The following is a 15204-nucleotide window of genomic DNA, read 5'->3' as shown; positions in this document are numbered from 1 at the left end:
CTCAGGAACTCCACCCCCAGTAGGGGTGCGTGCCAGTAGGCCTCCGATCGGTGATGTTCCTCTCTCATCGATGTTTCTATCTTTCTATCCCTCTCCCTTACTCTCTCTCTAAAAAAAAAAAAAAAAAAAAAAAAAATCAATAAATAAAGGGGACATGCCTGTCGCCAGCTAGTCGTGTCTTTCTAAAGGGAGACTGAGTTTTTGGTTGATTTTTTAAGATGACCATGGACTCGTGCATTTGAACGTGTTTGAAGCCCCTTGGTCGACGGCATTCACTCGGGACCTCACTTGAGGCCCAGCGGCCCCCTCCCTGACCAGGGCAGCCGCTCCGTGGCCCGAGAGGCCTTCGTGTTGGGGTACCTTTCTCAGTCTCGGACACCAAGGCGGCCAGGTCCATGTGTGTACTTCCTGCTACACGGCACTCCCTTTATGCCCTGTTTTGTGTTGTCTTCATCCCCACAGTCTAGCGTGGTCCCAGTCTCTGTCTGACACGTAACTGTGCTTCTGGGCACTGCCCTTCGCAAGTGAGGTGCAGGTGTGGCCCGCGGGTGCCCGGCCGGGCTGGCCTTGCTCTGTGGCATCGCCGAGGCCCCAGGGCGAGGGAGAGGCCGCCGGGCCCCCTCTCCGCAGAAGCGGAAAAAGTGGGAGCCACACCCGCGAGCGAGGTCGCGTCCGCCTCCGTGCATTCCACGGAGATGCCGCCTTCGTGCACTCCACGGAGATGAGGAGGCGGTTACCTGCATCTTCATTTCTGAAGGCGCTGCTGTTGGAAACGGGACTCGGTCCTGCTTCCGTGTCCGAGCGGCTCCATTTCTCTGAGAACAGGGGCCGCTGGAAGCCGTTAGTGCGGAGGGCACCCGGTTCACTCAGCCACCAGGACGGGACGCCCGCCCGCTTCCTGACCTGGACAGCCCGCTTTGATTCTCGGGGCGGAAATATATGTATTTGGCATCGATCCTGGACTAGCACGCGGGGAGATGGGACAGCGTGGGAAGGAGAGGCGGGGTGGAAGCCCCGGGCCTGGCTCTCCATCTGAGGGCCAGGGACGCTGCTCACCGCCGCCTGGTGTGAGAGCAGGAGCCGGTCCCGCAGGCGCGGCTGCCCTGCCTGTGAGCCGTGCAGACCCGATCCCGCCCGTGCGGACAGGGAAGCAGCGTCAGGGCTTCTTCCCTGGGACTCTGGAGTCGCTGTAAATGGAGTGAAAGAAACCCTCCTTGACGTTTGAAAGCACCTACAGTTTAGCTTGTTGATGGGTGTCACCCGCCCCCTTGCAGAGGCGTAGGGTCTGTTCCTGCTTGCAGTGAGTAACGGGCTGGGAGCCGAGGGTCCCAGTCAGAACCCTCCCGGCCTCCGTCCACTCTCGGCCCACGTGCCGTCTCAGATTCCCCTGTCGGGAGGCGTCGGCCCTGCCCTGCTGCTTCGTAAACTGTGTTCTATGCCAGCGTCTGCTTCCGGACGGGGCTGCGCACTGAAGTGACTCCCATTCCCCCAACAGGCATATTGGAAGGTCTCAGAAGATAAACAAGCCAAGTGCGCAGAAAAGGGAAAGTCAAAACAGGTAATTTTTTTTTTTTGCTACAAAAGCCCAGGTGAATGCCTGGCCGCCTCAGTCTGGACACGGCTGCTTCTAGAATGCAGCCTGGGGGTTGTGTCAGGTCTCCCACGGCTCACCTACCCCTGTTCCCAAACTGGGTCCCTCAAAGAAAGAATCAAACAGAGTGGGATTTGAGAAATACTTTTTAAAGTTGAACTGAATTGGAATTATTCATGGGGCCTAAAACTTGGGCTGTGGAAAGGGATTTCTGGTGCCTGGGGGGTTGCCATAGGACTCCTGGATTTGGGGCAGCTCTCATCCCTCGGGAATCTGCCCTCTCCAGGAGGCCTGGCACCTCGGTGTGCTGGCTGTGCAGGAGCGCGGGCCGAGCTCAGGTCGGGCGCTCTGGGTTACCCCACCCCCCGGAGCTGGGCAGGTGTCAGTCTCGGGGTCTCAGAGCCCCACCTGCTTTGGTAGTTGGTGAGGACAGCTGAGCCGGTTATGGTAAATTTCAGCAGTTGTTGGCTATTTTCAAAACAAAACTTTTTTTATAAAAAGGCCAGTGTTGTTTTTTTGCTAAACATTTTTAGCAAAACGCTACATGCTCCCACTGAAGTCGCTGCATCTAAAGTTACTCTGTGCAGGTTGCGCTGTGGTAACAGCGTCACAGGGAGTTGTCTTTGAGCTGAATTACAGCGAGCCCTGCCCGCGGGTGAGGCGCATGGTCCCTCCCGGCTCCTGCCGGAGGCCACGAATTACTTCCAACCAGATCTAAAGCCGTCACAGCAAAACAGCCTCCCTCATGGGCATAATTTCAGACGACAGCACATACAACCCCAGCACATTTCACCTAAAATAGCGGGTGGGCCCTTAAGTGGCACCTGGCTTTCCCGCGGCCTTTCTGATGTGGCGCCAGGCTCGGAGCCCTCCGCAGCCAGCCTCTCCCCTGGGCTGGGCAGCCGGACACAGCCCATCCCCAAGTGCCGTTTCCAGTTTCCTGGTTTTGGGCGGGAGGGTGGGTGAGGGAGCTGCACAGCGTGCCCCCGCAGGCCTGGCACCAGGGCATAAGCGCTTCCTGTGGGGAGGTCAGCTTTCACTGCTTCTGTGGCCAGCCCCTCTCTTCTGGGTACAAATTAGCAACTGCAGTGACGCCTCCCGGCACCTGACAGCCAGCCTGTGGGCCCTGCAGAGAAAAGCACTCAGTTCAGCAGCAGAGGAGGTTCGCCCGGGGTGGGGCGGGGTCTCTGCACCTGCTCTCCCTGCAGCTGGCAGGGCGGGGCTGGTGCGGGAAGATGGGCACTGCGGCCCGGTGAGAGGGCACAGTCAGTGCACGGGCAGAGCTGCGTGTCGGGGATCCCGGGTCGGCACCTTCTCGGCGGGTTCCGAGCTCGGGAGTGGGCGGTGCCACCAGGGTGGATGTGGAGGCGTCCGGTGGAAGCCGGTTAACTGTGTTTTTCTTTCTTGTAGACCGAGTGTCTCAACTACATCCGAGTGCTCCAGCCGCTTGGCACCGCTGCCCTGTACGTGTGCGGGACCAACGCCTTCCAGCCGGCCTGTGACCACCTGGTGAGGCCCGGCCCCAGCCAGCGTTGAAGCAGAGTGGGCTCCGCAGGCCCGGGGGCTGCCTTCTGCACGACAGAGGCTGTTCCAACTCCCGGCTCTGCCTCCCTCGGGCCTGGAGCCCTGTCTGCAGACGGTCATGACGAGGATGTGGGGAGGGCTCCTGGCTGGCTCCTGAGGGTGTCAGAGCCAGGAGCGGGCAGGCGTCAGGCTGCACGTGCGCTTCCCTCGGTGCCCTGACAGCGCGTCTGAAAGTAACGCCGCAGCAGAGATGCCTCGTCTGACAGATGCAGACATTCGAGGACTCTTTCTTTCCATTCAATTGCAGGACCTGACGTCTTTTCAGTTTCTGGGGAGAAACGAAGACGGCAAAGGAAGATGTCCCTTTGACCCGGCACAGAGCTACACGTCGGTGATGGTCGGTGAGTCGTGCGGTGGCTGTCGCGGGCAGCGCTGTGCTGGCAGCTGAGGCGCACACAGGACCAGGACGCAGCGCCTCCCCTTCTCGGGTCCCCTGCGTCCCTCCCAGAGTCCCCCTCCTCAGAGGGCGCCGGCGCTCTGCAGAGACCCTGCTCGGCTCCTGGATTCATTGCTGAGGAGAGCAGCCCCGCGCGGTCCAGCACGGCTGCCCAGGCTGTCCTGTGCTGTTTGCGCGGGTTCCCTGGCCCCGTGGGGTCGCACTCCCGTTTGAGGGGAGGGTTGTGGCTGAGCCCTGGAGGGTCTCGCACGGAGGCAGGGAGGCCCTGTGCCCGCGTGCGCCTCTGTCCCTGACTCATAGAGCAGTTTAACAAGGAGCCTGAGACTGTCCGTGTCAGGAAAGGAGCTGACACAGGTGCAGTGCCGTGTGTCCCGGGCGGAGGAAAGTGAGGTGCTAAGGCCCCCCGCCCCCCGGCACCATGCTGACGCCCTTCTCCTCTCCTCCTGGGCCCGAAGACGGAGAGCTTTACTCTGGGACGTCATACAACTTTTTGGGAAGCGAGCCCATCATCTCCCGGAATTCCTCCCACAGTCCTCTGAGAACGGAGTACGCGATACCTTGGCTCAACGGTAAGAAGCAGCGGGGTCCCTGAAGGTGTGTGTCCACTCAGGCAGCCGCCTCGCCAGGACTGCCCCACGTGCTATATTTCTAGAACCTTCTTTCGGCTCGACCTCACGTGGGCCCTGCACTCTCACCACTGGTGCGGGGGGGCACTCTGGGCCTGCTCTGGCTGCACAGCCAGCCTCCGGGGCTTCCATGGCTCTCCACGGAGCAACTGTAAGGCTGTGTAAGGCCACCTCCTCCCCTCCCCCCCCCCCCCCGGGACATGCATCGGCTTTCATAGAGTGGGGCTCTGAGGGCAGTGGGCCCCGAGCTGTGGGCAGGGGGTTGTCAGAGGCGCGAGCTGTTTAGACCAGCAAACGCACATCTGCTCACGGGTCTCCGCAAGCGGGGACGGGGGATCTGGCTCCTGGGCCCCGGCTGCCTGCCGGTGGGAAGGCCCAGCCTCGAGTGCGTGGGGTCGGTCAGGCGAGTATGCTTCAGAACCACATCCAGGGCACCGGAGGCTGAGGAGGGCGAGATGGGCACCCTCATCCCTCCAGACCCTGCAGTGTGCTTGGGCATGGCACATGCACCCTCCGTGTCTTGTAGGGGCACATGAGCAGGAGCATGGCCGGGTCCCTCCATGTGTGCAGGGACGTGCCCGGGTCCCTCCATGTGTGCAGGGACGTGCCCGGGTCCCTCCATGTGTGCAGGGACGTGCCCGGGTCCCTCCATGTGTGCAGGGACGTGCCCGGGTCCCTCCATGTGTGCAGGGACGTGCCCGGGTCCCTCCATGTGTGCAGGGACGTGCCCGGGTCCCTCCATGTGTGCAGGGACGTGCCCGGGTCCCTCCATGTGTGCAGGGACGTGCCCGGGTCCCTCCATGTGTGCGGGGACGTGCCCGGGTCCCTCCATGTGTGCAGGGACGTGCCCGGGTCCCTCCATGTGTGCGGGGACATACCCAGGTCCCTCCATGTATGCAGGGACGTGCCCGGGTCCCTCCATGTGTGCAGGGACGTGCCCGGGTCCCTCCATGTATGCGGGGACGTGCCCGGGTCCCTCCATGTGTGCGGGGACATACCCAGGTCCCTCCATGTATGCAGGGACGTGCCCGGGTCCCTCCATGTGTGCAGGGACGTGCCCGGGTCCCTCCATATGTGCAGGGACGTGCCCGGGTCCCTCCATGTGTGCGGGGACATACCCAGGTCCCTCCATGTGTGCAGGGACGTGCCCGGGTCCCTCCATGTGTGCAGGGACGTGCCCGGGTCCCTCCATGTGTGCAGGGACGTGCCCGGGTCCCTCCATGTGTATAGAGACATGCCAGGACCTTCTGTGTGTGGGGGGACATACCCAGGTCCCTCCATATGTGCAGGGACGTGCCCGGGACCTTCTGTGTACGGGATGTTTGGGAATAACCGGGTCTCTCCCTGCAGAGCCCAGCTTTGTCCATGCCGATGTGATTCGAGCGAGCCCGGAAGGCGCCGAGGGCGGGGACGACAGGGTCTACTTCTTCTTCACGGAGGTGTCTGTGGAGTACGAGTTTGTCTCCAAGTTGATGATCCCCAGGGTCGCGCGGGTGTGCAAGGTGAGGCCGCTCCCCGGTTCTCTCCGGTTCCACCTGTGCACACAGCACCTCGCCCAGGCCCCACACCCCCCTCAGTGCCACAGAGGTCAGGTGGGCGGTCCCTCCGCTCGGGCATCCGGAGGGAGCTGGAGCCCAGGGAGCTTGGCACCTCTGAGTGGCCGGTGCCTGGCCTCCTGTCCTCAGAGGTTCTGCTGTGCACGCACCGTCTGGGAGCAGAGAGCGCCTGTTGTCACCGCAGTAACCGAGGCTGTGGGACTGGGACTTCTCCGTTCCGGGGTAAAGGCGGGGAGGGCTCGTTGTGATTGTGCCCACAGTAGGTAAGGGCGCTCGGCGTTACTCCCCTCTGCACCCACGTTCCCGAGTCTCAGGCTTTCTCTGTGGGCCAGGTCGCTGCAGGTGCGATTTACGATCGTCCCTGACGGTTCAGGGAGAGCCCGGCAGGTCCGGAGCACTTGAGTGAAAACTTGGGGGGAGGAGGGGAGTGCAGACCTGCTCTGCCGTGAGGAACATTTGGGGGAGACCAGACCTACACCCCTTGGCCTAGGACGACTGGGGCGCCAGTGCGTGGGCTGCTCTGGCTCCCGGCCCCTCGTGGGCAGGTCACAGGCTGGAAACATGCAGCCACGGGGACGGGCCGTGCGAGGGGGCTGCGGTGTCGCCGAGCGTGGGCAGGTTCCAGCGCCGTCCGGAGGCCACGGCGGCTTTTCCCCATCGGGTTGGGTTCTGTGGTTGGGGGAACCCGCGGCCCGAGCTGCGGGGAAGGGGTGCTGGGCTCACGGGTGTCTGCAGAGGCTTCCCTCTCAGCCGGGGCTGCTTTTCATCCAGGCACAGCCATGGGCCCCGGCTGGCTGGGCCCCCGCACGGGGAGTCTGCCCGTCCTGCCACGCCCGTCTCTGCGTTTCAGGGGGACCAGGGCGGCCTGCGGACCTTACAGAAGAAGTGGACCACCTTCCTGAAGGCCAGGCTGCTCTGCTCCAGGCCGGACGGCAGCCTCTTCTTCAACGTGCTGCGCGCCGTCTTCGTCCTCAGGGCCCCGGACCTGAAGGAGCCCGTGTTCTACGGGGTCTTCACCCCGCAGCTGTGAGTGCTGTTGGGGGTGCCGGGGGGGGTGGTGGGGGGGAGGGCTCTTCGCCGCCGCCCCCTGCAGGCAGTGACATGGCCCTTCCTCCCCAGGAACAACGTTGGGCTGTCGGCCGTGTGCGCCTACAACCTGTCCACGGCCGAGGCGGTCTTCTCCGGCGGGAAGTACATGCAGAGCGCCACTGTGGAGCAGTCCCACACCAAGTGGGTGCGCTACAGCGGGCCGGTGCCCTCGCCCAGGCCCGGGGCGGTGAGTGAGGGGCCTGGCTGTGGGCACCTGGTGTGGGGCCAGCCATGCTGGGCCTGCACCTCGCCGCACACCCCCGGGCCTCGCGGGGTTTGAGTGTGTCTCCGCGGGGAGCGGGCACCCCCTGGGACTGGGCAGGGCGACAGGCACTCTGTCCTCCTCCTGTGCCCCGTCCTCGGCATGTGTGTGACGGCTGTTGCTGCCCTAACAGGAGTCTCCTCCGGCTGCAGGGGGTGTTCTGTGGAAGTAACTGCATGAAATCGTTAGATCTGTTTCACTTCCTGTTTCCTGTAGAGAAACGATTTCTTGGCAAAGAGATGAGCTACACTCTCCATTCATTAATATGAATCATTCTTTGTCTCTTAAAAGTGGTGCATTTTATATAGAAACCCGTTTCAAGGTGGATTCGGCTGTGTCTGTTCGCCCTGTGCCGGGCGTGTGGGTGCCCGAGTGTGTGGGTGCCCGGGCGTGTGGCCCCGCGGACTGCCTTTCCCCCGACACCAGCTACTGTTTCCTTAGGCACATTATTAAGTAAAACACGTTCCCTTGGGGCCCCAGGTCTTGGCCTGTGCAGGTCAGGAGCCAGGACAGAAAAGGACACTCCTGCGCCTTCGTGCTGGTTAGAAGTGGACCATTTTTAGCAATTTTCTCACCAGTCTTCTCTTCTAATGGGAGAGCTATCCAATAATGTTTATTTTTTAACTTTAAAATCTTAGTACTTTTTTTCATTGATAAATAGATAAAAATTGCCTCACTGACTATGTGTCATGAAACATAATTATGCTAGTATCTTGGGGATAAAAAGACAGTTGCACTTCCACATGCCATAACTGTCTTCAGGTTCAGGGAAGGGCCTCTTGGTTCCCCTTTTTGAAGAAATCCACTGTGGAGTCCCTAGCTCTGCGCCGCCCGGGCCTGGCCTTGTGCAGAGCGCTCGACGTCCGTGAGTCACGGGTAACCGCGGTCTGTCCCTGCAGTGCGTCGACCGCGAGGCGCGGGCCGCCAACCTCTCCAGCTCGCTCAGTCTGCCCGACAAGACCCTGCAGTTCGTCAAAGACCACCCTCTGATGGACGACTCTGTGACCCCGACAGGCAACCGGCCCCGGCTGGTCAAAAGCGGTGTGAACTACACCCAGATTGTGGTGGACAGGACCCAGGCCCTGGACGGGACTGTGTACGACGTCATGTTTGTCAGCACAGGTGGGTCCCGGGCCCTGGTCACACCCTGGGTACATCCTGCTGTCCTGTGCCCAGTGGGGCAGCCTCTCCCAGGGGCCCTGGGCAGTGTGCACCTCTGAGAAGTCTACCCCGTGGCTTCAGATCCGGGACCTCGGACCACCTGGGGCACTGGTGAGAAGCGCAGGCCCTGACCCAGACCTGGAAGTTCAGGTCGGGTACATCTGGGCTGGTGCCAAGGGAACCGGAGGAGAGCGGTGGCAGCACCTCCTCCCGCCCGTCCTGACCTGCAGGGGGCACTGCTCCCCGGAGGCCCAGGTGCTGGGCCGGCCTGGGTGCTTCCCAGTCGTGCCTCTGAGCAGCAGGGAGGGCCCGTCCTCCCCTGGGGGGCCCGGAAACCCTGCAGGCTGGACGGATGGCTGTGCTGGGAAGGGTGTCAGGTCAACAGTGAGACCTTAGTTTATTCTTCACAAAAACTGGGACGAAGCTGCCACCGGATTCCTGTGGTTTATTTTGCCGTGGCTTTCCCTTTTCCATTTCTAATGCAAAAGCGCCGTCCTCGGCTAAGTGTCTTGCTAAGGGCAGGAGTGGAGAGGCAGAGGGGGGCGCTGACAGCTCTGGCAGCGCGTCCTCCTTCCCGGGGTCACTGACCGGGCTCTGACCTTGCAGACCGGGGCGCCCTGCACAAGGCCATCAGCCTGGAGAGCGACGTCCACATCATCGAGGAGACGCAGCTCTTCCCGGACCTGGAGCCAGTTCAGACCCTGCTGCTGTCCTCCCAGAAGGTGAAGGGACTACGTGGTGGGGGCGGCCTCGCGTCTCAGCGGTCACTGGGTGGGGGGGTGGCCTCGCGTCTCAGTGGTCCCTGGGCTGGGGGGCGGCCTCGCAGTCACTGGGCTGGAGAGTGGCCTTAGTCTTGGCGATCCCTGGGCTCAAGGGGTAGCCTCGTGTCTCAGTGGTCCCTGGGCTGGGGGGCGGCCTCGTGTCTCAGTGGTCCCTGGGCTGGGGGGTGGCCTCGCGTCTCAGTGGTCACTGGGCTGGGGGGTGGCCTCGCGTCTCAGTGGTCCCTGGGCTGGGGGGCGGCCTCGCATCTCAGTGGTCCCTGGGCTGGGGGGCGGCCTCGTGTCTCAGTGGTCCCTGGGCTGGGGGGTGGCCTCGTATCTCAGTGGTCCCTGGGCTGGGGGGTGGCCTCGCGTCTCAGTGGTCCCTGGGCTGGGGGGTGGCCTCGCGTCTCAGTGGTCCCTGGGCTGGGCCAGAGGCCCTTTGTCCATCTCGCCCAGAGGAGCCACCTTTGGGCTCTCACAGAGAGTCCTTTGCTCCTTGGGGTCGGGGATGGAGAGAGGGCAGTCTGGGGAGATTAACTTTCTCCTGAAAGTTGGCAGAACCTCGCCGGGTTGTTGGGCACCACACGATGTGTGTGCGGTACGTGCTGGCCTGCAACAAAAACACTTCTGTGCCCCGAGCTTGCGCGGGGGAGACCCCGCAGTACCTGCCTCTGCGGGAGCTCGTCAGCTCAGAGGGCCTCCCTCCCGGGCACCGCTCCCTGCCCTCCGACGGCACGGGCTCCTGCATCAGGTCAGCAGCCTCTCCTGGAAAGGTCAAGATTGTGAGGCTCTGAGGGCCACGCGGCTCGTCCTATCGTGCACAGGAGCGTGTGGCCCATCCACGAGCCTGTCTGTGCGCCTGCAAAGCCTCGGTGATGGGCACTGAGCTTGCAGGTTGTGAAATTTCCATTTCATGTCACAAGTATTCCTTTGAGTTTTCTTCAACCAATTATAATTGCAAAGCCAATTATTAGCAGTTGGGCTGCATGAAGCAGCCAGGGGCTGGACTTGTCGCGGGCCACAGGTGGTGCCCTGGTGTCCCCCGCAGTGGCCAGGATGTGTGCCCGTTTCATGGCTGGAGTGGAGCTGGGGGCAGCACAGTGCAGGCTGAGCACCAGGTCGCCCGGTCAATCCCCAACCCCAAGCGCCTGACTGTGAGCCTGAGCAGGACAGTCCTGCCTCCGTCCCCTCATGTGCACAGTGCGGACAGTGGACCATATGTAGGAGCAGCCTAGCCTAGCCCCACACTGTGACAATGGCCGCGGACCTCACTTCTTGTGGGTGTCCCCACGCTGTGACCCCCGGCTGATGGGCCCTGGGGCCTTGGCAGTGCCAGGGTTAATGCTGGAGATTGGAGGTGGGCCGTGTGTCCTGTTCCCCTTGGCTGTAGGCACACCCATCGCTTGAAGCCTGTCTCGGAGCCTCGCTTTCTCCTACCCTGCTCTGTGGCCAGCACTTTGGTATGACTGCACCCCCAGTGACACTCCCTTAAACAGCCTGTTCCGCTCGGCCCACGTCCGCCCTACACCACCCAGGCTGCGTGGCCGTGGGCAGTGAGCCCTGGGCTGTGGGTGAGGCACAGTCCCCGGAGGGGCCGGGGCCGGTGAGGGTGGAGGAGAGGGTCGGCTCTCGGCGAACCTCGCAGGCGCTGGGCAGTCCTCGTCAGGATGTTTTCCCTTTACTTTAAAAAATGTTTTATTTTGAAATAATTTTAAACTCAAGGGAGAGGGGTGAGTGCGGGGAGTCCCGCAGGCCCCTCCCCAGGCACACTGCCTCACCTGGAGGGCGCTGCTGGCCGGCGCTCACCGAGCGCCAGACGGTGGGTGCTCCCCTGCCCGTCATGTCATTTTGGGCTCCAAGGTCTCGGTGTTGGGGGCTCCGGCAGCCAGGCCCCAGTGCTGTGCTGTGTGGGTGCACATTTCGTGCGGGTCCTCCTGGGCGCTGAGGCTTTGCGCCCCAGGAACCATTCTCACTGTGCAGGCATGTGGTTCCCTGGGACCTGGCGGCAGTGCCGTGGCCCGGACACCCTAACTGGATGCCCAGTGTCCACAGACGTGCACGGTGGCTGCGGGGCCTGCGTTCCTGGCTCCCTGTGCGGCTGCGTGCGCAGGGGCCCTGCCCCTTCTCTCGGCGGCGCCTGCCATACAGGGTCTGTGGCCTCTGATGCCTCGCAGGCCGGAGGTCGGGGCCACGCCGACACCTGAGCTCCAGCCGCCCTGGAGTTCATTCAGTCCTGGCCTCTGAGGGCGGCGGCTGCGGGTCTCATCTGTGTAGACACGGAGTCTTCGCATGTGGACCAGGTGTCGGGCGACACAGAGGCTGGGGGACTTGCGTGGGGCCTCGTTCCAGCCAAGCTCAGCGAAGCATCCGCTGGCCGCAGCCTGTGTGCCAGCTGTCTGCCAGCCGGGCCTTGGAGGAGGGTCAGAGGGTGGCACCCCCACACCGACATGGGGCCTGCCGAGCCGGCTTCAGAGCGCGGCGGTCAGGTTCCCTCTGCGTGGTCCCCCCTCGTCAGTGCAGTGTGTGAGGCGGATGCTTCGGGCTCCTGTTCCTTTCCTGGCGTGTGTTCACTCTCCAGCGACCTGTCTGCACCTCCGACTCTGGGCCGTGCGGGATTCAGACACGGCTCCGCGCTCCGGTGCCCACCTCGGGTTCTGAGGTTGTGCCGTGTGGCCTCGGGCCTATGGTGAGGCCTGGCTGGCCGGCTGGGGTCTCCCCCCCAGAGGGGCTGACCGGGTGAGAGATGCGCTCTGCTGGTGGTTGGGGTGACGGGGGTGCATGGACATGAGGGAGGGTTGGGCCGAGGCCCGTGCTCTCTGCGTTGGCAGGTTCTGCTCGCACCATACACTGCTCGCGCTGTCACACCTGCACGCGGGTTCGTCTGGAGTGGGACCCGCCTCAGTTCTGAGCGAGGGGGCTCCTCCTCCTCCAGGAAGCACCGCATCGCGGCTCACTGAGGCTGGAGAAGATGCCCGCCAGGACGCTGGCTGGCTCCGGACCCACCCGTGCTCACCAGTTCATATCCACAGGGAAGAAAGTTCATCTATGCCGGTTCCAACTCGGGCGTGGTCCAGGCCCCGGTGGCCTTCTGTGGGAAGCACAGCACCTGTGAGGACTGCGTGTTGGCCCGGGACCCCTACTGCGCCTGGAGCCCAGCCACAGCAGCCTGCGTGGCCCTGCACCAGACCGAGAGCCCCCGCAGGTACCGGCGAGGGGAGGCGCGCATGCAGGGGCTCCGCCCGCCCTTCCCGTGCGAGCCCGTGCCCACTCGGCCCTTGTTTTGCAGGGGTCTGATCCAGGACATGAGCGGGGAAGTGTCCGCTTGCCCCGGTAAGTTGCTCGTTCTCTCTCGCTCCCTTCAGGAATGGCCTCTCGTAACCATCTCACGATGCTTTGGTGCCGTGGCATCTTGCGCATTTTCTTTCTCGCCGGAGCGGAGGGCCAGTGTCTGGCAGGCCTCGTGGCTTCCCTGGGCCTCTAGTTGCAGAAAGGATGGGTGCGGCCACAGAGTGTGTGTGTGTGTGTGTGTGTGTGTGTGTGTGTGTCCCAGAGGCACTGTCCCGTGTGACGCCCTCTCTTGAGATGCATCTCTCTCCTCTTAGCTCGGGCTCAGGGAGCACGACCCGCCCCTCTGCACGGAGGGAGGGTTAGTCCTCCAGCCGGCACGTCCAGGCGGTGGCGTTCCCGTGGGCGACCACTGCTGCGGGGGCCAGGGTGCTGTGGACAGCGAAGGCAGGTTTAGGAGGAGGGCATGCCAGGCTGCGGTGTGCGGTAGCCGCTAGCAAAAGCGCGTGGTGTCTGACTCAGAGCGTGGCTGTCAGAACGCGCACCGGGCCTGCGCTCAGCCTCCCCACCTGGCGCGTTTTCTCCCAGGAAGCCAGGGTGTGAGACGGGATTTCTGCTGCTCAGAGGTGCCTCCGAGTCTGTCCCCGGGGCCTGCCTTCGAGGGCTCATCTTGCTTTTTGCTCATGCATGTCTTTATCTCCTTAGTTGTTCTGGAAGAGTCTTTGTTGCTCCTGTGGGTGGAACTCTCATGTCCTCTTGTGCGTGTTGACTGTGTTTAACGGAAGTCACGTAGCGAGCAGGGTTGTTGACACTGCACGTCTATTTTGATGTTCCAGATGAAAGTAAGGGAAGTTCGCGGCAGCATTTGCTCAAGTATGGCGGCACCGCAGCGCTCAAATGCTCCCCAAAGTCCAACCTGGCGCGGGTGGTGTGGAGGTTCCAGAGCGGCGTGCTCAGGGCCCAGGGCCCCAAGTACAGCCTGGTGGGCGGGACCCTGCTCATCTTCAACCTGTCGGAAGGAGACAGCGGGGTGTACCAGTGCCTGTCGGAGGAGAGGGTCAAGAACAAGACGGTCTCGCGGGTGATGGCCAAGCACGTGCTGGAGGTCAGGACGGCCCCCCGGGTCTCAGGGGCCTTCCCCTCGCCAGCCACCCGGACAGAAGGTGCTGGGATCCCCCCCGACGTGTCAGCGGGGTCCGTCCGAGGCTCCTCTCCCCAGACCCCGGCGGGGCGGCTCACCACACCTTCCGGCCCGGCGCCCACCAGCGCGTCCTGCGAACCAAAGGTCATCATCCACACCGTCCCCCAGGTCCAGTCGGAGAAGACCCTGTACCTCAAGTCCAGCAACGACCGCCTCCTCTTGTCCCTCTTCCTCTTCTTCTTCGTCCTCTGCCTCTGCCTCTTTTCCTACAACTGCTACAAGGGCTTCCTGCCCGGGCCGTGCCTGCGGCTCCGCTCCGCCCTGCTGCTGGGGAAGAAGCAGCCCGCCTCGGACTTCTCCGACTGCGAGCAGAGCGTGAAGGAGACGCTGGTGGAGCCGGGCAGCTTCTCCCAGCAGAACGGGGGGCAGCCCCGGCCGGCCCCCGACACCGGCTACGAGACAGAGCAGGACACCACGGCCAGCAGGGCGCCCACCGACAGGGAGGACTCGCAGAGGATCGACGAGCTCCCGGTCAGGGACAGGCCGTTCGACGTCAAGTGCGAGCTGAAGTTCGCCGACTCGGACGCGGACGGGGACTGAGGCGCTGTGGGGAGGGTCTTTGTGTTCCTGTGCAGTAGCCTCGTCCCGTGCCGCCTGGGTAGCCCGTCCTCTGCAAAACTCAGTCTTGTGTCTTTTCTCTTGGGGTGAACTCGTGACTTGGTTTCTCTTTGTCCTTTTGGAAAACGGCAAGCCTCCTCGTCAGTCGGTGGGAGCCGGAGATGTGCCCGCGGGCGGGGCGGGGCGGGGCGGTGGCCGGGCAGCCGCTGGCCTGGAGCAGCACGAGACCGTCGCCTCAGAAAGCAGCCCGAGAGGCCTCGCATCCCAGGTTGGAAAGGCCGTGTAGTTGATCAGTGGGTCATGGGTCGCCTGCTGTCCAGGTTGGCACGAAGCTCTTCCTCCACATAATTGTTTCTAGGATTTTGCTTTGAGTTGAAGTGTTCGGTCATTTATTGTTTAAGTCACTAAAGCAGATGCTTTAATATTTAGAAGATGCACATCTTCTAGGTTTTGCTGTATGTTAGGATACGCTATGGCTTCCGTTGCTGGAGATTCTCAGGGATAAACTTACTTTTGCTAAATTCGTTCTCTCTGCTTTTGGAAATGCAGACAAAGCCACCTGTTGAGCACACTGACTTTTTCAACATTTCATTCCTAAGGGAGGCGTCCTTTCAGAGAAGATTTCTTTCTGTACCATTTTTCTCTTTTTAAGTCTTGAAGAGGAGCAGGCGTGGGGGACTGCCCCGTGACCACCGGCAGGGTTTTGAGCGAGGACGGTGGCCCCTGGGGAGCCTGGCTGGCCCAGAGTGCAGGGACGAGCGATTCACAATCCATTGCCCATGGCCACCGGAGTCTGATCATCCGAACATCTGTTCCTTTTGGCTTCCGTTCCACACCTCTTACCCAGCAGGCTTTCCACTTGGCCGACCTGAGCGTCCACAGCTGGGAGAGTGAGCAGGGAGGGCGGGCATGTCCACGGTGCTGCGGACCCGCCCTGCGGACCGGGGTGGCCTGCGAGTCTTTAAGGTGGGGCGGGCGGGCAGTGCAGTTTAACAGCACGGACCTCACCGTCCACGGACCTCACCGTCCAAACGCCCACAAGAGGAGACCTTTCCGAGGCAAATCAGTAACCTGGATGTGTGTCCTGTGTGGACAGCGTGATAGGGTTCCACTGTGTTGGTGTAAACATTTGT

General features: G+C 62.5%; 1 protein-coding gene across 1 annotated transcript; it reads left to right on the top strand.

Moving 5' to 3' along the window:
* Positions 1–1489: 1489 nt before the first annotated feature.
* SEMA4D (semaphorin 4D) lies at positions 1490–15198 on the top strand (the record flags this gene model as incomplete). Its single annotated transcript, XM_006108781.2, has 12 exons — positions 1490–1558; positions 3002–3100; positions 3423–3516; positions 4028–4141; positions 5549–5700; positions 6605–6780; positions 6874–7030; positions 8005–8227; positions 8873–8988; positions 12057–12229; positions 12314–12357; positions 13149–15198. Coding segments are annotated over 12 exons (2322 nt in total), but the record flags the coding sequence as incomplete, so codon positions are not given.
* Positions 15199–15204: the final 6 nt, after the last annotated feature.

This window comes from Myotis lucifugus, unplaced genomic scaffold (genome assembly GCF_000147115.1).
Source record: "Myotis lucifugus unplaced genomic scaffold, Myoluc2.0 scaffold_3515, whole genome shotgun sequence".
Taxonomy (NCBI): domain Eukaryota; kingdom Metazoa; phylum Chordata; class Mammalia; order Chiroptera; family Vespertilionidae; genus Myotis; species Myotis lucifugus.
This window is presented reverse-complemented; position numbering and strand designations above follow the sequence as displayed.